The sequence below is a fragment of the Chiroxiphia lanceolata genome, chromosome 12 (genome assembly GCF_009829145.1).
Source record: "Chiroxiphia lanceolata isolate bChiLan1 chromosome 12, bChiLan1.pri, whole genome shotgun sequence".
NCBI lineage: Eukaryota > Metazoa > Chordata > Aves > Passeriformes > Pipridae > Chiroxiphia > Chiroxiphia lanceolata.
In genome coordinates this window covers 16,421,575-16,442,135 of record NC_045648.1, presented here as the reverse complement: position 1 = coordinate 16,442,135, position 20,561 = coordinate 16,421,575, and the positions used below count along the sequence as shown (strand labels likewise).

The following is a 20,561-nucleotide window of genomic DNA, read 5'->3' as shown; positions in this document are numbered from 1 at the left end:
CCCCAGCACTGCAAGGAGACAGACCTAGAGCACAGCCAACACTTCAGCTTCTCTATTCTGTTCTCTCCAGGCCTGCCTAAATCCTTCTTCCACAGTCCTCTGCCACACCAAGGGCTTCAACCACAGCCTGAAGGGCTGTAAATCAAAGGCTTCTCAGAGATCTAGCTTTCAGGAGTTTTCTGGAGTGGTAACAGAAATCAGGGTTGCACTTCTGGCATGTAATTTTGCTGGTGGGGTTTGTGAGTTAGAGGTACACGGTGAGGTCACACTCAACAGAAACCAAACATTTCAAGGCACATTCACAACCAACGACACCAGCACTGCTGTTAGTGCTGCAATGATGTGAATATGAATTATAACATCTATAATGCAGAATCCAAAGTGTGTATGAAGAGATACAATCTGCATAACACTCAGCAATGCGAATGCAAATTGCAATGATTTAGGGGACTAAAGAATAACTTGAGAGTTTTGGTTTCAGAGTTCCTTCCCAAAGATAAGACTGAGCATCTGTCAGTCATCTTCTCTCTTGCCAAGTTGAGAATACATGAAAACACTGAAAGCATTGCTCTGCTCATATATACCCATCCTTTTTTCTGAGCAGCACAACACACCTGTAACACACCTAATCACTCACATGACTGTTGAGAGGGCCACACCTGACAGATAAACAGGGGTTTAGCTGCCCTGTTGTTCTGCAGCTCTCGGCACCTGACAGTGTTGCAGCTGGAGTCTCACAGGGGCCAGAATGGAATTGCAATCACAACACCTTCAGACCGAGGTTTTCTCACTTGCTGAGCATAATTTCCTGACCTGTCTTCTCCCCACAAGGTTTTTAGTTGTTCCATCTCTATCGATCTGAACCATTTGCTCCAGAAACAAGGCGACCGCTCCGGAGCTCAGCACTCAGTGCCACCACCTCTAATTGCTGGGGTGTTCACCAGCACAGAGGGGGGTCACGCCCGCTCCAGTTCCCGTGTATTTTCTGGAAGCCAGGCTGATCACCACAGGGTGTGAGCCACCAGCACTGCAAATTCCAGCAATTTGGCTCCAACTGAAAGAAACACATCAATTTGGATGTGGATGTTGCCAGCTCCAGCCCCGACGTCTCAGCCAAAATGGAAACCATTCCAACCCTCACTGTTGAGCTCTCAAAAACTGGGAGGGGGCAAGGCCTCTGAGGAAGGAAGATTCACAACCAGGGAGAGAGGGAAAGAGATTCCCCGTGCAGCAACACTCACTTCTGCAAAGCAAATCTGTCCAACATGGTTCAAATTCTGCAGAACATCCACACAACTGGCATCTGACAGCTTCAGACTCTTCCCAACATTCATTCTGGGAACAGACCATGCTGATACCAATTATTTTAAACTGGGATTTGCATCTTTCCCGTGTGATTCTACTTCTGAAGTGCTGCACTACCGAGGAGAGGTCTGCGACTGCCAAGACATGAAAGAGTGTTTGTTATTAACACATCACTATATAATTAGGGGCTTAGCAGGGGGCTGGGCATTCACATGCTTTTTCCTCTGTTGCTGACAGCACAAGATGGAAGTCTCCAGGTATCCCGTTAGGTGACAAGTGAAAATGAGTTCTGCAGCCAAAACCAGGCAATTTGGCACAATTTAGTAGAGAGATGGCATTTTCTGCTCAAAAAGGCCCAGAATTGGAACAGCACGAGGTGTTACAGACCGAGACTGAGCTGTGCTGGCCAAGCTGAGTGGGTGTCTCATGGAGCAGAGCAGCAGTGGGTGCTGAAGTCCAGGACTGAGATCTGCTGGCAGAGCTCGAATGGGGAATGTTGCCCAGTTTCTGAGAACAACACAGAGTCTGTATTTTAATTAGAGTTCCTCTGCTCATCTGCATGGCTCAGCACAAACTTCCTGAATTTTCCAGGCCTTTTGCATCCATCCAAAAAGCCTACCTTGCACTTTTTCCTCCTAGTCCCCCCCCAGTGAAGCCTCACCAGTAGTGACCACTCACCCTCATGTGTTCTCCTGTTGGCTCCCATAAAATGTGACAGGTACACACCCATTCCATGGACATGGATGGATGTACAATTCTGTAAAGCGTGTCCAACTGGGACTAAATGAGGCCTGTCATCAAAGGCAGGGATTTGAGGGAGCAGTCTGATAGCAGGGAAGGTGTGATGACACACAGATCAGTGAGCTGGACACACAGAACCGGAATAACTGACTCCAGGACTCCTGGGAAAGGCAGACAGAAGGGCTGATAAGATGGGAGTGCTGGACAGGACCATGCAAATCCTGCCCTGGGTGCTGCCCAGTGTTTATCAGCTCTGGCTAAAGATTCCATGCCAAGCACTATGGATACGCATGACCAGTCCCAGCAACAATAAAGGAATTCATGGTTTGGAAAAGCTCCTCCCCATCCTGCATTGTGCACAGGCCTAGAGCTTAACTGGCCAAAGTAGGTCAGAGGGAACGAGTTCATCTGCATACGTAAATTCAACTTAACAAGGGGTAAAGACAATTGCTTCAAGCTTGTGAGCTCAAAGTAAGAAAAACAGGTCTTCAGAGCTCCTTGGGAATTGGAAGCTTTGGCTTTCACCCCTCCCTGCTGTTTCCTCCCCTTGCCCACCCTCAGTCCCTTTCCTCCTGCCTAATGAGGGTCTGGCAAACCCCTGTTTCTCCAAACCAAGCCCACAGTCACAAACTCAGTAAGGTCAAAAAGCTCACACACAGAGGGCTGTCAGCTCCGAGTGGCTGTGAGAGCAGGTGCCATGTGTGCAACTCTCCTTAGCTAATCTTCAAACAAGCAAGGAAACACAGCTTTTGTCTGCTTCCTGCACAAAAAGTCTTTCCACCTTTCTTCTTTTTTTGCTGAAGGGAACAAGTTCCATTTCCAATAACAGAAGACTGATTAAAACCATTGTCCCCCTACCACCCCCAGTCACAAGCAGCTCAAACCATGAAACAGCGTCAAGAAAAAGATTTCCCATACAAAGGGCTTCATAAAACCAGGAAAAAGAAAAAAGCGGAAACTGTTGACACTGAGTTTTAACTCCTTCCATTCTAAAAATCCCACAACTCTTACCTTTCCCTTCCCATGCTTTTAATAAAAGTATTCCTGTGAAAACTCTTGGAATCAGTGTGTCACATCTTTGAAATGACCCAGAAGGAACCAGCTTGCTATTTCCATAATTAAACAGGTATTTAATTAATACCTTTTATTCAGCCTGAGTCAACTCCTATGAACCCGAGAGCCCTGTGTCCCTCTCCGTTACCTCTAACTAAAATTCATTGGGCACCAGGTGGCTCAAGGGAAGGAAATAAGGAGCTTGAGTTCAGTTCTCAGTTGACAGTTTCACCTCTAATTTGGCTGTTTGAGGCAAATCTAGATCTCCATTGGCTTAAAAATAAACGTCAACCAAGAAATGGCTGTTTAGCTCTTTAGCTGAACATGTTCTCTGAGGGAACTTGTCTTTTTCAAAACTTTTTATTTTTGCTGGCAGATTGTAAAATGAATCTTTCAATTACCTTTGCAGCTTCATTCGAGTCCACTGCAGAACTGTTCATGGAGGCTGAACTCCAGCAGTTTATGGAGACCAAACAGAGGTGGCTCCTCCTGAGCAGCTTCAATTTTGTTGATGCGGAAACTGAACCTGTTGTAAAAAAAGACAACTTTAGTCTTCAGGGCAGCAACTGCATTAGCATCAGGTGACAAACTAATCACCCCAAAATGGAAGCATGGCTGAATTCCCCAAAGTGTTGCTATGTCAGATTGTGTGCTGCCAAACCCTCTGCTGACACAGGACTAATAACGGGGTCCCTGAGCGGTGCCAAGGCTCTGGGTCGCAGCTGCCCCCTGGGCACGTCTAATTATGATGTTCTGTGACAAGGCTATAAATACCCACAGTCCCACAGGTCAAGCCCTGATTGCAGCAGGGTTTTTGGGCAGGTATTTGCTCTGTTCTCACACTGCCTGCCTGGACTGGAGGGCTGTTTGTAACAGCAAGAGCCTTGCAGGCCTGTGCCCCGGGGAGTGTGGAACCAGTGAGGTTTCGTAATCACAGAGATCAAATATCAGCCAGAAAAGCACTGAAGGGGAAACAATTAAATTTGTTCAAATGAAAAAGCTACTGACAAAACCCAAAGACCACCTGAGCAAAGGAAAAGGGGGGGTTACATATTAACAGAGCAGCTCTGGAGGGCTGAACATGGTCTGAGAGGAGAAGATGATCACTGTCATGAGGCACTTCACCAGGAAGTTATTTGAGGATAAAGAACTGTTTGAAGAATTCCTTGAAGAACAGAGAAAGCTGAAGAGCCTTTAGTTTTTTTTTCAGCATTCCGTTCTTAAAGATTATTACATTATAACACTTTAAGCTTATAACCCAGTCAGTGCCCAAGATCACTGTTCACCATCCACTGCCAGGTCTCACTCTCTCCTCCCCCAGCAATTCTAGTCCTCATCATCCCCCTGTCCTGACAACTCTGCCTCCTTGGTGCTCTGAGGAGCAACTTCAGAGGAACAGAATAAATAAATAAATGAGGAAGTCCTTTATGGCAATGACCAGTAAGAAATGGAACCTGTTGGGCAGCCAAATGAGCCCAGAGGGCCAGTCATGAATTCATGATAACGGCTGCTGGCTGAACACCAATCCTTGCATCCTAAATAGTGGGAAAAAATCAACAAAAAAAAAAAGCCTTCTGCTATCCCATCTCCTTTACTGTTTGCTTTGTCAGACTCTGAGGAGATGACAATCACTCACAACACAGAACTGAATAAGAAAATTATCGGCTGCCTCAGCCAACGCACTGTGGCACAGAGTTGTCAAACTCTTGCAAATCCTGTCGTAAGTCTCCGAGCGAATGTTCCTGGGATTTCTAAAGAAGGCCAGAAAAACTCCCTTTCGCTGAAAAGGGAAACCTCCCTTTTTCCTCACTACAGCACCTCTGTGCTGGATGGACCAGACAGCAAAGGGCACTCACAGCCCCTGCTTCAAGCACGGCCTCGGGGCTGGGAGCAGGTCTGAGGAGGGCAACTCACCCTGGAGAAGGCACGCAAGAGAATGAAACCAGATGTTTTAAAAAAGAATATAACGCTAGGGTTGGTGCTCAGCTTCAGTCAGCGTTTGGTTTGCTGGACACAAGCAATTAGAGAGCCTTTGGTGTGAGGCAGAGGAGCGGGGGGACCACAGCCACAGGCACTGCGCTGCTTGGGCAGCGTGGAAATTCAATACAGACCCACACGCGTGTTGGGAAACAAGGAACTGAGAAAAGGAGCACCGTGAGGAGAAACCCAGGGCAGGGGAGGTGGCACCAGGTACAGAGGAAGATGCAGGTACGAAGCCCAGCCACGCTTCAGCTCAGCGGTGCTGAGGGCCCTGGCACCGTGGCAGCACTCACCCCGGGCTCCTCACCGCGGGCTCCTCGCCCCGGCTCCCCACTGCCTGAGGGCCCGGGGGCCCGGTCCGGACCATCGCTGGCGGCCCCGCCCCAGCGGAGCCGTGAGGGAGCCTCAACCCCGCCATTTCCCCTCACGACGCGCCGCCCGCGCTATTCCCGTACGGGGTTACGCAGGTGGCGCAGGCGGGAGCGCTATTCCCGTACGGGGTTACGCAGGTGGCGCAGGCGGGAGCGCTATTCCCGTACGGGGTTACGCAGGTGGCGCAGCCGCCCCGCCGGGCCGTACGCAGGCGGAGCGGCGCGCCGCGATTCCCGAAGCGGGTTACGCCAGCCGGCGGCCGGCGGGGGCGGGGCGCTCCGGAGGCGGCGTAAGGAGGCCCCCGCCGGCGGGGCCCCGCCTCAGCCGCGGCGGGGGAGCCGGAGGAGCGGAGCGGGGCGATGTGGCAGCGCTCGGTGTGCGTGGGCCTGCTGGCCCTGGCGCTGGGCTACCTGTGCGTGCTGGGCCCCGAGCTGCCCCCCGCGGCCCTGCGGCAGCTCTCGGCCTCGCTGCTGGGGACGCTGCGCCGCGCCCGCTCGCTGGAGGCGCGCACGGTGGCGGCCTGGCAGGCGGCCATTGTCCGCCCCGCGCGCGGCTGGGCGCGCGTCGCCGTCGGGTAGGTGCGGGAGCGCGCGGGGAGCGCCCCCCGGCGGCGGGGCGGGACGGGCATCCCAGATCCCGGTGTGTGGATGTCCATGGATGCGTGCGGGGATGGATCTGTGTGCGGGGATGGATGTGTCGGGGCCTCTGCACGGGTAGGGATGTACCTGGGGTGTATCTGCCCCACTCAGGTGAGAGCCTCCCTGCAGAGCTGCCTCCAGCTCTGGGGTCCAACAGCAGAAGGATGTGGAGCTGCTGGAATGAGTCCAGAGGAGGCCACAGAGATGATCTGAGGGCTGGAGCCCCCCTGCTCTGGAGACAGGCTGGGGGAGCTGGGGGTGTTCACCTGGAGAAGAGAAGCTCCAGGGAGACCTTAGAGCCCCTTCCAGAGCCTAAAGGGGCTCCAGGAGAGCTGGAGAGGGACTTGGGACAAGGGCCTGGAGGGACAGACCAAGGGGGAATGGCTTCCTACTGCCAGAGGACAGGGATAGATGGGATATTGGGAAGGAATTGTTGTCTGTGAGGGTGGGGAGGCCCTGGCCCAGGTTGCCCAGAGAAGCTGTGGCTGCCCCATCCCTGCAAGTGTTGAAGGTCAGGTTGGATGGGTCTTGGAGCAACCTGGTCTAGTGGAAGGTGTCCCTGCCCATGGCAGGGGGTGGAACCAGATGATCTTCAAGGACACCTTCCAATCCAAACCATTCCACGATTTCCTCAAGAGTGCAGCTCCTCCCCACAGCACTGCTCCATCCGACCTCAACTGAGGGAGGAATGACCCAGAACATTCCTGTGCTGTGGGGTTCAGGCCCCACTGGCAGCCTCTCTCCAGAGACCTTGTCCCCTGTAAAACAAACTTACATCCAGAGTCTGAGGGACTTGGAGCTCCTGGCCCATCCAGTTCAGGCTGGCAATAAATAAGTACCAGAGACAAGTTTATAAAGTGGAGAAGGGAGCAGAGAGAGGAGAAGGCAGTGGATGTTGAAGGCACCTGTGCATGCCCAGGGAAATCCAATGTTCTTCTTCTTTTTAAAGTGGAAAGAAAACAAGGGGAAAATTCAGGAATATCACATTGACCTCAAATGCTGGTTTTAAGACTGACCATTAATCCGGACATAATATAGAGCACCTCACTCGCTTCCTTTTAAATATAAAGACTGGCAGGATAACTTGACTTTGACTGGAAGATTCGGCCTTCAGGTGTTGGAAGGAGTTATCCACCCCTATGGCTGTGGAGCTGGGAGCTGGCAGAGGAATGTGACTTGGTTTCATCCCCTTGGATCTTTAAGGATCCATTAAAACATAAAACTGGGGCTAAAAGGCTGCTTGAGCTTATCATTTCTTTTCCCTGCTGTGTGAGGGTATTTCTCCCTCCTCTGCAGGAGATGATGCACATCCAGAGGATTTCTGGGCTGGTTACCTCGTGGATTGGAAAGCCTCAGGGCTTTTCATGTCCTTTATTTCGTGTGAGGCAGCTTTCACGTGTTGTGGCCCTTGAGAGGTCCCTGCCAAGGAGGAATGCTGGATGCTGGGCACTCCACACTGACGTGGAGCAGGAGCTGGCCTTGGGAGCGTGGGGGGAGACGCAGAGAAAGTCAGAGATCCTGCAAAAGTTTTGTAGATGGTTTGGATCCCTGTCAGGGGAGTGTGGGGCAGAGGAACAGAAATGGCACTTGACAGCAGATCCACAAGATGCTTAAATAATTGCTGGTATCGTCTCAGGAAATATTTGGTATGTGTTGGTATCTCTCTGAAACCACAGGGTGAAACAAGGGCAAGTGTTCACAAATTGTCTTCCTGAAGGTCTGGTTCCAGGCAGAACTTTCCTGTTCTCTAGTTTGAACTAGGCTGTGATTAAATTGATAAGGAAATAGGGAGTGGAAGTTAGACAGGCTTTCCATAAAGCCTGGACCTGCTGAAATGGTTCTTATCCCTCCCTAACTATTGCAGGATTTCTCTCCTGCTTTCACTGCATGCTATTTCTGGAAGTTAGGGATCGTCCTTTAGAAATTGCAGTTTTCAAATATTTCAAGTGACAAATCGCTCTCTTGACTTCTTATAAACAGAACCAGCCTGTGTGGGGAGTTGGTGTGTGGGTTTGGGTATTATTAGGAGCAGCTGAAACTCAAGAGGCTGATCTAGCAGGCTTAAATACTTTCTGCTTTGTTTTTAACAGTTTTGAATTGCATGCACATTTTAAACCCCAAAGATATTTATTTTTAAAAGCTTCTAAGAATTAAAAATTAATCATTTGATTATTGTGCCCGTTCTTTTTTTGAGTGAGTCTAAGGCAGCAAATGAAGCAAACGTGTATTGTAATATATTCAGGGACCTTAGGACCACACAGCTCACTCTTCCTTGTTTTAATTCAGCAGAAAGGTAGAAATCCCCCTCTCCTCTGCAGTGGAATAAAGGCAAGTCAAAGGGAGAAGGCTTTAGGAGAGAATTTCAGGGAATTCCTGTGCCTTTGTGAGGGTTTTTTTTCCATTTGGTTGGTTGTTCTCCCCCTGAACAGCCATCACTGCCTGGGGCGTGATCTCACTGTGTTGTCTCACAGGTTCAAGACAGAGTCAGAGTATTCCCAGTTGGAAGGGATCCACAGGGATCACCGAGTCCAGCTCTTAAGTGAATGGTCTCCACAGGGATCAAACCCATGACCTTGGCATTATCACCACGATGCTCTGACCAGCCGAGCTACTCTCAGTTCCCTCGGATCCGTGTGGTTTTCCCAGGACGCCTTTCCCTTGTCTCTTCCAGCGTCAACGCCTGTGTGGACGTGGTCCTGTCCGGCGTGAAGCTGCTGGAGGCACTGGGTCTGGAACCGAGGGATGGGAAGAACCACGCGGTGCTGAGCTCCGGGCAGGACCTGGGGGAGGCCTTCACCCACTTCATGGAGCGAGGGGCGGCCGCCGAGCGGTTCTTCAGCGACGCCGCGGCGTTCCGGGACATCGCGCGGACGGCCTCGGAGCACCCTGCGGCACAGGTGGGGCTGCACCCAGCACAGGCCTGGGGAAGCGTGGTTCTTACCTGCTGATCACCAGTGACTTCCATTTTCCCTCTAGTGAGAGAGCAAATCCTTTAGGAAGGGAACTTGTGGTGCAGCTTGAGCGTGTGAATGATTTTCCACAGGATTCTGCCGCCGCTGCAAATAGGAGGGGTTTAAATTGTCTCTCCCCTGCTGACGTTCCCAAAATGAAATGTCAAAGATGCCTCTTTAAGAATATTGTTATATGGGAGCCAGATGAGGCTGAGGCTGTCAGAGTGGCTCTAACACCTTGGAATGAGGCAGGGAGCAAGGAATCACCTGATTCTTAGCTGGATCCTTCCACAGCCTGTTTTCTGTCAGAGAATCCCAGAATGGTTTGGGTTGGAAGGGACCTTGAAGCTCATCTGGTTCCACCTCTTGCCATGGGCAGGGACACCTTCCACTAGACCAGGTTGCTCCAAGCCCTGTCCAGCCTGCCCTTGAACAATTCCAGGGATGGGGCAGCCACAGCTGCTCTGGACAACCTGGGCCAGGGCCTCACCGCTCTCACAGGGAACAATTCCTTCCCAATGTCCCATCTAACCGTTTCCTCTGGCAGTAGGAAGCCATTCCCCCTTGGTCTGTCCCTCCAGGCCCTTGTCCAAAGTCCCTCTCCAGCTCTCTTGGAGCCCCTTTAGACACTGGAAGGGGCTCTAAGGTTTCCCTGGAACCTTCTCTTCTCCAGGTGAACACCCCCAGCTCTCCCAGCCTGGCTCCAGAGCTGAGGGGCTCCAGCCCTTGGAGCAGCTCCGTGGCCTCCTCTGAGTGTCTTTGACCCTCATGACAATCCACATTCATTGGTTTCAAAGCTCACATCAGTTTTCTCACTGGGAAGTTTGACCTTTCTTACCTGAAGAAAGGTAGGAAGGTTCCTCTCACTCCACGTGGGCACAGGGACCAGGATTCACCTCAACCTCAAACTGGAGGAAGAGCTGTTGCAATTTTTAAACAATTCCTTGGCAGCCTTGCTAAAAACCCACAGGTCACCCACTGCCACAGAGAAGTTGCACAGGAGTGAGGGCTATTTGTGTGCTGAATGAGTAGATTCCTTCAGCACTGTCACTGTTATGAATTAATTGATTTCTACATGGCCATTACCTGAAGGCAAATATTTAGATTTAACAAAAAGAGAACACTCAAGTTGTTGAGATTCTCACAGAGAACTGTAAAGTTGTTTTGCCTTCAGCCCCAATAAGCTTTAGTAACTTGAGTACTGCTGGACTGTGTTCTAAAAACCCAGAATCTCCAGGCTGTGCTGAGGACTGAACATGTATAAAGGTCCCCCAGCAAGGGGACCCACACCCTGCTCTGTTTGTTTTACAGCTCTACGTGGGAGGAAACGCTGCTCTCATCGGGCAGAAGCTCGCGACAAATCCAGACCTGAAGGTACACACACACTCCAAAGATTTCATGCTGTTTGCTTATCTTCTTTAATTTGCTTGTCTCAAGCAAATTACCTCCCTGTAGATTTTGGGGATCTGGCAATTATTTCTTGGGTTGTGGTGGAACAATATGGTTGGCCTTCCAGGTTGAAAACACAGCTGATTTGTAAAAACTGAATTATTAACTTCTTAAAAATTGTCTAGGTGATGCTTACGTTTTGGCAAGGGACATGGCAGGGAAACCTCAGTTATTTTTTCCTGTTTTCTAGATCCTCCTTTGTGGCCCAGTTGGCCCCAGACTGCACGAACTGCTCGATGACAACGTGGTCGTGCCACCTGAATCCATGCAGGAAAGAGATGAATTCCATCTTATCTTGGAGTATCAAGCAGGTACCTTCCCAAAGGCAGAGTGTTGGATGGGAACCCCAGACATCACTGGGATTGATGCACAGCCCTCATGGGTGTCATTCTAAAGCTGCACAGACACTAAAATGGTCCCTGAAAACACAAAGGGACCGTTTAACCACGTGCAGGTGAAACCCAGAGTAACCCTCATGTAGTGCTGAAACAAATCCATGTGTTTTCTGGCTGCTGCTGGAGCACGTTTAACTTGTGATCCCGCCCAGGAATACAACAGCTTCCACCTCCTTGCCTCTGTTTGCTCCACCCCAGGTGAGGAGTGGGGCCAGGTGAGAGCACCCACTGCCAACCGCTTCATCTTCTCCCACGACCTGTCCAACGGCGCCCTCAACATGCTGGAAGTGTTTGTGTCCAGCTTGGATGAATTCCAGCCAGACCTTGTGGTGCTTTCAGGACTTCACATGATGGAAGGGCAGAGCAAGGACGCGCGACAGAGACGGCTGATGGAGGTGAGATATTGGAACACCCGAGTCTCCCAGTTTTCCACTCCAGCAAGTGCTTCGTGGCAAGGCCTTGTTTTCCCAGGGTGGAAGGTGTAGGTGGGCTCTGCCTTCAGCTCTCCCACAAATCCCAGTGTTGCCTGCTAAAAGGAGACTGGGAACTGCAGGAATGCCAGAAGTCTAATTCTGTAACAGTGACTTTTCTTAGGTTCAGTGGGTTGTCTAAGGAAGAAGAAGGGCTGGTTGCCTGGCTGGAGAGCACTGACCTAGTTGCTGGGCTTGTCTAGTGGCTAAATCACACCTTTTCTATCCCAGATACTGAGGTTATCCAGGTTATAATCAACACTGGCATCCCTTAACCAGCACCTGTCTTACACCACCTGTTTTACAGCTGAGTTCTGGTCCTGATGCAGGGCACTGGCCTTTTTTTGTGTTCTAGGATCAGCTGTTCTACAGTTCCTTCAGATTTATGAGGTTTTGGAATTAGTCCATTAGAAAGGTGCTGAGCTGGGTGCAGAGCAAACTTGGATACAGTTTTTCTGCTCTGGAATTCTGAAAACTAGCAGTTGTTTTTATTTCCTCCCTTAGCAGTACATCCACTGGTCAGACATCTCATTTGGAACTGTGTTTAAATCCAGGCACAGGAAGATTATAGTATGTGTATTTCAAGTCCAAACCCTTTTCCTCCTTCTGTTTCTTAATAAGTACATGTTTTAGTGTTGTTTTTTCTATTTTCCTGTAGGCTGTGGCCTCCATCTCCGATATCCCTACTGACATTCCCATTCACCTGGAGCTGGCCAGTATGACTGATCAGGATTTTATGAGCAACATTATGCATCAGGTAAGGAAAATGACAGGACATGCTGTTTTTGTCAGGTTCAGTATCACAGTGCACACACTGGTATATGAGCATAGAAATGAAAGTTTAAGATTAGGACTATCCGTTCAAAGATTGAATCTGAGCTGAGTTTATAATTTAAAAAACCCCTTGATTTCTTTGCAGGAGTTCTTTCCTGCAGATCCTGGTGGTTTCTTTTTCATCCTGACACAGATCTGATTTCAGTGTTTCATCTGAAGTTGATGTTTTGTTACTCTTGTCAAAGTGTGTGTCTAGAAAATTAATTGCACCAATTGGAATGTTTCCTTGGCTGAGTAATTCTTGCCAACTTGGAGAAGTGCAGTGACTTTGGGCTGCATCTCTCTGGGAAACTGGGTGCTGAGCACACCAGGTTACTGTAACACCCACACCCTGAAGGAGGGATCCCAAATCCGACTGTCCCTGTGAAGGCAAACCCGTGGTTCCCGTGTTTCTGTTAGCAGGTCTTTCCCCTGGTGAACTCCATCGGGCTGAACGAGCAGGAGCTGCTGTTCCTCACCCAGGCTGCCTCCGGCCCCCACGCCTCCCTGGGCTCCTGGAGCGGGATTCCCGACGTGGGGGTGGTCAGCGACATCCTCTTCTGGATCCTGAAGGAGCACGGGAAGGCGGCGGAGCGGGCGTCCGACCTCACGCGGATCCACTTCCACACCCTGGCCTACCACATCCTGGCCACCGTGGACGGGCACTGGGGCAACCAGGCGGCGGCGGTGGCGGCCGGGGCCAGGGCCGCCGGCACCCAGGCCTGCGCCACCGACACCATCGACACCAGCAGGGTCCTGCTCAAGGCCCCCCGCGAGTTCCTCACCTCCCACACGGAGGCTCCCGCCAAGATCTCCCTGAACCCGGACGAGCCCGTGGTGCACTGGCACAGGGAAGGCATCTCGTTCCACTTCACCCCCGTGCTGGTGTGCAAGGACCCCGTGCGGACCGTGGGGCTGGGGGACGCCATCTCCGCCGAGGGACTGCTCTACTCCGAGGCCTATCCTCAGTAGGAAACCAGGAACTTCTCCTTCTCCAGCGCTGCACGGTGTCTGAGACCCGTGGGTTGGGATTTGAGGCAGTGGTGGCATAGGAACAGAATCGGGGTGTGGTGTGTTTTCTGGGTGTAACTGAAAAAGAGCCAAAGAATAATTCCAGGTATAAACTGTCGGCACATTCCAGTCACTGGGCAGTGACTCGAACACTTCTCGTGCGGGTGCAGATGTTTTAGTATTTAATGTGAAAATTGGCCTTGTCCTGAGCAGGGGGAGAGGGAGGCAAAGACCAAAATCCCTGGCTGGTGTAGGTTTGCTGTTTGTAGCTCAGAATGGATCTTGTCTGGTAGTGCTGGGAAGTGCAGCAGGAGAATTCCCTGGCTGTGGATCCCAGGGGGAGCACAGCAGTGCCCAGCCCTGCCTTGCCTCTGGTAAATTCCAAATAAAAGGCTTGTGGCTTATCTCCTCCCAGCACACTGCAAACCTTCCCTTGCCTGGGGCGATGATGGAATTTTTGCCTGGTGAAATCATCTCTTGGTGTCCCCAGAGGGAGCCACAGTCTCAAAATGTGATGCAGACTGTACCTACTGCAGGCTGTGCAGGTGATGCTGGGTATCTGTGACTTAAAGGTGTTCAACTGAGCCCCAGCAGCCTGTGCTTGGCTTTTGGGAAAGTGAGAGTGAAGACAATCGGGGTTTTTATTTGGGGGACAGCTCTACTTCCCTGCCAGGTGGCCCCCAAAGCGTTACCTTGTTTGCTGTACACTAAATACCTTCTCTGCTGACAGCAGGGGCTTCCAGCTGCTGTGTTACAGAAATGCTCTCGAGTGCTGGAGACTCAGTTTTGGTTGTTTGAGAGTGGTTGTGCCAAATTCTTCAGTCTTCCTGCTCTCCATTCAGAAGGGTTAATATATTAGGGAAGGTCCCTCTGGAAGCTCAGAAGCTGTAACAGCATTTTCCAGGTCAGACTGAAGTGAGGAGGCCTTTTTAGGGTTTGATGTTGGAGGTTTTTTGACTAGGTCACCAAGAGTTTCTTTGCTCTGGCCTTTGAAATTAAAAAAGCAGAACCCTGTGTCCTTGTTAAATACTTCTGGTTTTTTTACCTGTTCACAGTCACACACCACGAACTGCAGAGCACCAGCCTGGGGTTCATGTCTTTCCAGCATGGTTTGTCTCTGGCCACTTCAGGAACTTCAGGTGTATCTGCATAGCTCTCACAGCCATTTTTCAGAACTGGATTAAATGCCATCAGCATATCTGGGCAAGCCTGTGCCTCACCAGAGTTTGTAGGAAGTCATTTAAGGTCAGTCTTTGTGTCTGCATGGAGGGGAGGAGAGTCTGTCACTCAGGGTGGAGTGATCTGTCTCAGTAACGCTGTCATGCTGCTGTCAGGGATGTTCTCCTGTTGGAAAATCCATCCTGAATGCTCTGCAAGGATAAAAATTGGCAGCTGTTGTACTTGCACTGACTCAGCACACAATGCTGGCTGTCAGTGTGTATTCAGCTTTCCCTCTGAGCAAAGTCTTCTGTGTTGTACAGAGCAGAAATACAGTCACTGCTGTGTTTTCCTGCAGCTCATCCCATCTTGAGCTTCCCTTGACTTCTCAGCATTTTATCTTGGTGTAGGACCTTCTTAAGACTGGAAGTATTTCTATCCAGATTATTATTTTTATTATTGATAAACTGTAGCACAGGACTCTGAGTTCTGGTTTAGTCTTCCTAAATTAAAAATAAATTAAAAAACCTTTAGCTGTCTGAGAGGTCCAAGGCCATTAACAAGGTCATTTTGCAGCCTCTCACAGTGGCCAGGGCCACCAAAGGCCATGGACCTGCCAGGTGGAGAACTGAGCCTTCCTGGGTCCCACTTTCCTGACACTGGGCCAAGCTGTGGATTCTCAAGTTGGAAACAAAACAAAACTAAACACACACAAGCTGTCACCACCAATGGCCCTGCTGCTGTATTTCACTTCTCTCTTCCAAAAACACTTCCAGGGATGTGAGGCTGATTGGACTGGCATTCCCTATGGCCACTTAAAACCACGGGACTGCACTTACAGACCTTGCCCAAGGGCAAAGCTGTCCTTGTATTGAACAGGAATGTGACAGGCCTAAAAGTCTCTCTTTTTTAAGCTAGTTTGAATAAATAATTGGTGTAAACAGTTATAAAAAAGGAGTTTATTGCTTAAAAATCACCTGGGCCTTAAAGCTCAACTCCAATTATTGTTAACTCCTCCTTCCTGCTGTTCCTGTTCTTTCTCACCAGGTTACATTTCTCCTGTGGGTGCCCTGGGAATACCTGGCACTGTGAGTCACATCTCAAATGCAGCAGCTCATGGGGGCCAGGCTGCTGCTCCATCCAGATGTGCTTTATTGGGCACACAGAGCTCACCTGCCACCAAATGCACTTCCCAGGGATAATCCTTAAGCAGCTGTGCTGGTGGGATCCAGGACTCAGTTCTGAAACAATCTATATGATAATAAATGTGAATTGGATGGAGGGGCCCAGCATGTTTTACATGCTGTGAACATGATGTGCTTAACTTCCCTCTGCCTTCCCAAGGGAATGACAGGCAGGGTGGCAGAGCTCCTGAAATCCTTCCCCTGCCTGTGTAGTCTCACACCCCTGCACAGCCTCAGTAGTGACAGCACAGAAAACCTGTTCTAAAAGCTGCAAAAATACCAAAGCTTCAAACCCAGGCTTCAAGTGACTCTGCTCCCCCTGATCCTCTCTGTCTCTATAAATTGTTTGTTCTCCTGTGTTACTCATACCTGCAAATCCACAGTGCTGGAGGACTCAAACCTCAGCCAACCTCAGACTCCCAAACAAGGATTTCCACGGGAAATCTTTTTTCACACACATTTTGCTGGAGGTGCAGCAGCTGAGCTCAGCACTGGGACATCTCCCCATGACAAAACCTGTGCACTTGGGTATTTCCATCTGTGTCCCTGCAGCCGGTGCAGCCACCTTGGTTTGGGTTGTTTTGTCTTATCCAGGATCCAGAACGAGCATTGTTCCCATCTTTTCTGTGCCTGTCCCTTACTGCAGGTCAGGTGGTGGATTATTTGAGAGGTGTGAATCACAGGAGGCTGGCAGAGTCCCAAAGGACACATTCCTTCACTGTGCCCTTGGTGCTCTCCATGGAAAAACCAATCCCAAATCTGCCTCTTCCCAGTTTAGAGGCTCTTTACAGTTTTTTCTCCTCTCCAGGAGAGTTTCACAGCATTGCTAAGGAATTACTTGATTTTCTGTTTTTACTTCTGTGGTTCCTGGTTATCTCCTGTTGGGATATGTGAGATCCAGTTATGTTTGCTCTTCCCTCCCAAATTCCTTTTTACAGAATTGGTGCTGAAAAGTTCTTCCTGAGCCTTTAGCAAAGACCTCAGCAGCTGCTCTGACCAGTGTTAGATGTTGCCTTAGAGCTCAGCTCCACTCCTCAGCCACTGGAATCCAAAGCTTGGACAGCAGCAGAGCACTAGATCCACTCCAAAACCCCATGGAAAACCCTCAGCACTTGTGCTAGGCTTTTTTTTTTACTATTTAGTCTGTAAGGATATGCTGAGTTATCAGGAATTATGTGCCATAGGTGACCTTTCAAGCCACATCCTGAGAAAAGAGTTGAATAGTGGGACAGTTTTGTGAGAATGGTACAACAGAACTCGATTTCCAGTTACCCTAAAAGTTGGTTTGGGCTCTTTTTGGCACTTGCAGCTTAGGTAAGTTAGGGAGATAAGCTCAGGAAAGCTGAGGGTTGTGAGTGACCAGCTAAAGAGTCTCTGTGCTAATATTTGGGTGCTGCCTCACGTGTTCAGAGCAGCTCCTGTCACACAACATGCTGCCTTGCTATTCCTGGGCTAAGGAAACTCACCAACTTTTAGAGAAAACAGGAGGAAAAACAGAAAAATACTGGGTCTGATTAAAGTCTGCAGTGAAACTTGGATCTCAGAGCCAGGAATGCTGGTCCTGTCTGCCCAGAGACATCAGATGAAGTTCTCCTCCGTAACAGATGGAGCAGTTCCTTGTGTAATCTCTCAGGTGGATCCAGGCTGAATTCTCAGGGAGTTTCTGATCCAGACTGGTGGGAGGATGTTCCCTCAGCAAAGGGAACGTGCAGGTTGGAATGACACACGTGGCCGTTCCCGTCTGTGCCGGGAGCTCGGGAAGGCGTCTGTTCCCAAACAGCCTGGGATCAGCCTCTGCTGAGCAGATCTCATGGCAGCTGAGGAACACAAATCCTGGCAGGAACTGTGAAATGCAAGTGGGGGCAATGAAAAAAAGTACCCAGAAAACCTCCCCCCCGTGAATTTCTCAGGAAAGCTGCTCCTCGCTGCAGCCTGGGCAAAACTGGGTTCAGAGCTCACCTGGATCTTCCATTAAAAACATGGATTTTTTTGGAGCAGTTTGGTTTGAGAGAGTGGTAAAGCTCTCCTTGTAGCAGAACTGGACTTTATCTTATAGAAAAGTCTTGGCAGATGAAGCACTTGTTGCAACACGTGCTCCTTTTGAGCTTATTATGTGGAGCTTATTATTTTAGTCAAGGTTTACTTCACTGAGCACTGCTCCCTGTCTGTCTCTGTAGAGGAGGTTTTGCCAACTGAAACCCACTTCCCGACTGGGAAATCTAAATTTGTAACATCTTAAAGACCCCTGTGTCCACCTGGCTCAGGCACAACTGAGCAAACATGTACAGGAGCGTGGCAGGTATCCACTAATCCTGCCTGTGCCATAAATCAGCATCCAGTTGTCTCAGGGACCTCAAAACCAGATTTTTTGGGTTGAACATACGTTGCTGGATGAATAAATTATTACTCTTGGCTGAAACAAGGTCTTGCTGCCCAGGCATTTATGTTTGAGTGTCTTCTAGTTTGTTTTCTGTGCAGAAGCCAAGCTGCAGAGAACCCTGTGAGCTCTGTGATTTACCCGGGCTCATCAAAGATGTTTTCCTAAAAAGGGCAAGAAAAGTCCTAAAGCAGATGGTTTCTACTTCCCTAGAAATTAGGCTCATTATTGTTTTCCATCTTAAAATTTCCATTATGGGGGGAAAAGAGAAGATCAGAATTATGGCTGATGCCAGAAACAGGTTTTGGAGCATAAGGTGTGATCTCCAAAATCCCTAAATGCCTCAGTGCAGTCCTGCTGAAGAGTCCCTTGCTTAATTCCAGCCAGATGAACAGTCCAGCCTCATTATCATTAGCACAAAAAAGCTCTCCAGAAAGATCCTAGGAATTTACTGTGTGCAAATGCCATCATCACCAGAGCCAGGGGAGGAGAGGGGGCAGGATGAGGAATTGCAGTTCTGTTTATTATCCAACTGGAATTACATATTTAAAAATGCTTCCCAGGAAGTAAGAAGGTGCTACTGCTTTTTCACAGAAGGAGAATTGGTTCATTATCTGTGTAACCTCTTCACCAAAATACATATTTAAAATAAATCCCTTCACAGGTACCTTCAAATGCTGTATGTGCTCCCTGTGTGACATTTACCCTATCAAGGCATCCTAGGACAAAAATCTGTCTTGAACTCAAGTTTTGGGGCTGAGGTAAAGAATTCTCAGCCCCTGCCCACCCCTGCTCTGCAATCCTCACCCCTTCCTCCCAGGCACTCTGTTACACTGCAGGAACTCCCAGTGTCAGAAGTTTAATGTGAATAAAAATGTCTGCACTGTACCTGATTTACCTGCTCCTGGTCTGGTTTGTTTCAATTTGCCAGCACTCCACAAAAAATCCTGTTTTCTTCAACTCCTGGCAGGATGGAACCCTTACAGGAGGGAATCCTTACAGGAATGCTGCCCTGGAGCTGTACTGACAGAAAAACCCAGCAGAGAGAACAGCTGGGGGGAGAAACAGCCACATTTAACATCAGCAGTCTGGGCCATCAAAACAGAGGGGAGAGTGAGGGTTCTTTTCTTACTCTGGTGTTCTCCAGGGAGCAGGAGAGCACTTCAGTTCCTGGCTGGGCTCTAAAGATGCATTAATGTCGTTCTGGGTCACAGCAGCAAACACAAAGCACAGCTGAAGGATGGGGATGGACCCAGAGCCCTGCTGGTGCTGCTTTTACACTGTTGCCTCAGAGAAGTTTCCATTACTAACCTTCCTCTCCTGGACTGTTCATTATGGAGGGATACAATCCAACAGAGCAGAACTAAAAGCAGGAAATACATTTTCAAACAGCTGGGGAGCTCAAGCAGCAAACAAAGAGCCCTGAAGGTTCAGTTTGCTGGTTCTTTGTGGAAAATCAGCTGCTCACCAGTTCAGCCACTGATTGCAAGTCACTACTGCTGGTTTTGCTAAACGTACTGGATGCCTCGGGATCGTTCTAGAGGGCTCACACCCGACCTGTGGAGAGCTGGATCCCCATCCTCCAGCCTCTTGCAGTGACCACACTAAGAGAAGCTACACATCAGCCTCTTCTGATCACTGCAATGACTTGGGACAGAGCCCACGTGCTAAAAATCACTGACAAAACAGCTGCATCCAGACTAACTGACAGTGGGGTGAAGCTCAGCGGGGCAGGGAGGAGCAGGTCCCTCTCCCAAGTCTCAGGCAGCTCTGGAGGTGCCCAGAGCCCGTCCTACTCCACTGCCTGCTGGCTCCTGGGCTCCTCCTTCCCCTGCTCCACGTCCCCTGTGGGTGCTGAGCTCTCCTCGGGGCTCGTTTCCGAGTCCTGTTCTGGTTCCAGAGGCAGGGAGGGACGCTTTGCTGGCAGAGCTGGTGTTCCAGCACCTGGGGAGAGGACACAGCTGGAGTTACTCTACAGCTACACATGTTGTGTCTATTCTTTTTGCCCATCCCATCAGCACAGAGATGCAGAACAATCACAGCTATTAACTACTCTCTGATTCCTTCTGCCCAGCATTAGTTTATTGATAAGGAGTTATCCAGCCAGAGATCTGACAGCCCAAAGTCCCACTGAAAGGAAGCTCAGGTATAGGATCTCAGTCAGCTGTGAGAAGTCAGTACAAACTTAGGAATTAATTTATGCTTTGGAAGGGAAAACAGTTCCCAAAATCACAGAATCCCAGACTGGTTTGGGTTGGAGAGACCTTAAAACTCATCTTGTTCCCCCCCTGCCATGGGCAGGGACACCTTCCACTAAACCAGGTTGCTCCAAGCCCCATCCATCCTGGCCTTCAACACTTGCAGGGATGGGGCAGCCACAGCTTCTCTGGGCAACCTGTGTCAGGGCCTCCCCACCCTCACAGGAAGCTTCCACTGAAGCTGGTTTATGCTCAAACCAAAGTATTGTCTTCAGTTCAGAGCTTTAGCAAATTTGAGGAGAGCTTCCAGGCAGCTAAAATAGCTACATACAGAATTAAATCAAAACAGGACAGAAGTGGTTTCTACACTTAAATTTAGGCTGTATGAACCAGCTCCCTTTTCTGATAAGGACAATAAAGTCCTTCAGGTAAACCCTAAACTCCTGGAGTGTTTTACTTTTCCGAT

At 49.7% G+C, this 20,561-nt stretch overlaps 2 protein-coding genes and 1 long non-coding RNA gene across 16 annotated transcripts in view; 1 reads left to right on the top strand and 2 right to left on the bottom strand.

Moving 5' to 3' along the window:
• LOC116792915 overlaps window positions 1–5,453 on the bottom strand; it is a 103,564-nt gene extending 98,111 nt beyond the window's left edge. For all 12 annotated transcript variants that reach the window (XR_004359304.1, XR_004359315.1, XR_004359314.1 and 9 more), the window contains exons 1-2: window positions 5,387–5,453; window positions 3,501–3,625 (exon numbers count right to left, since the gene is read on the bottom strand). This is a non-coding gene — a long non-coding RNA (uncharacterized LOC116792915). The remainder of the gene's footprint in view (window positions 1–3,500; window positions 3,626–5,386) is intronic.
• A 301-nt stretch (window positions 5,454–5,754) lies between these two features.
• On the top strand, window positions 5,755–18,790 carry ADPGK (ADP dependent glucokinase). Of its 3 annotated transcripts, none has more exons than XM_032700432.1 (7): window positions 5,755–6,025; window positions 8,761–8,986; window positions 10,352–10,414; window positions 10,680–10,800; window positions 11,083–11,279; window positions 12,013–12,111; window positions 12,591–18,790. In XM_032700432.1, exons 1-7 carry the CDS (start codon window positions 5,811–5,813, stop codon window positions 13,137–13,139), a joined length of 1,470 nt encoding a protein of 489 aa, XP_032556323.1. In that variant the 5' UTR covers window positions 5,755–5,810; the 3' UTR covers window positions 13,140–18,790. The 3 variants fall into 3 exon arrangements, with proteins under 3 accessions (XP_032556323.1, XP_032556322.1, XP_032556325.1); XM_032700431.1 differs by having other exon boundaries at window positions 12,588–18,790; XM_032700434.1 differs by lacking the exon at window positions 5,755–6,025 and adding an exon at window positions 6,130–6,200 and having other exon boundaries at window positions 12,588–18,790.
• Window positions 18,400–20,561, bottom strand: part of BBS4 (Bardet-Biedl syndrome 4) — a 35,849-nt gene continuing 33,687 nt past the window's right edge. The window contains exon 16 of the mRNA XM_032700430.1: window positions 18,400–19,841. Coding sequence (XP_032556321.1) covers window positions 19,690–19,841 — 152 coding nt within the window. The 3' untranslated portion in view covers window positions 18,400–19,689. The remainder of the gene's footprint in view (window positions 19,842–20,561) is intronic.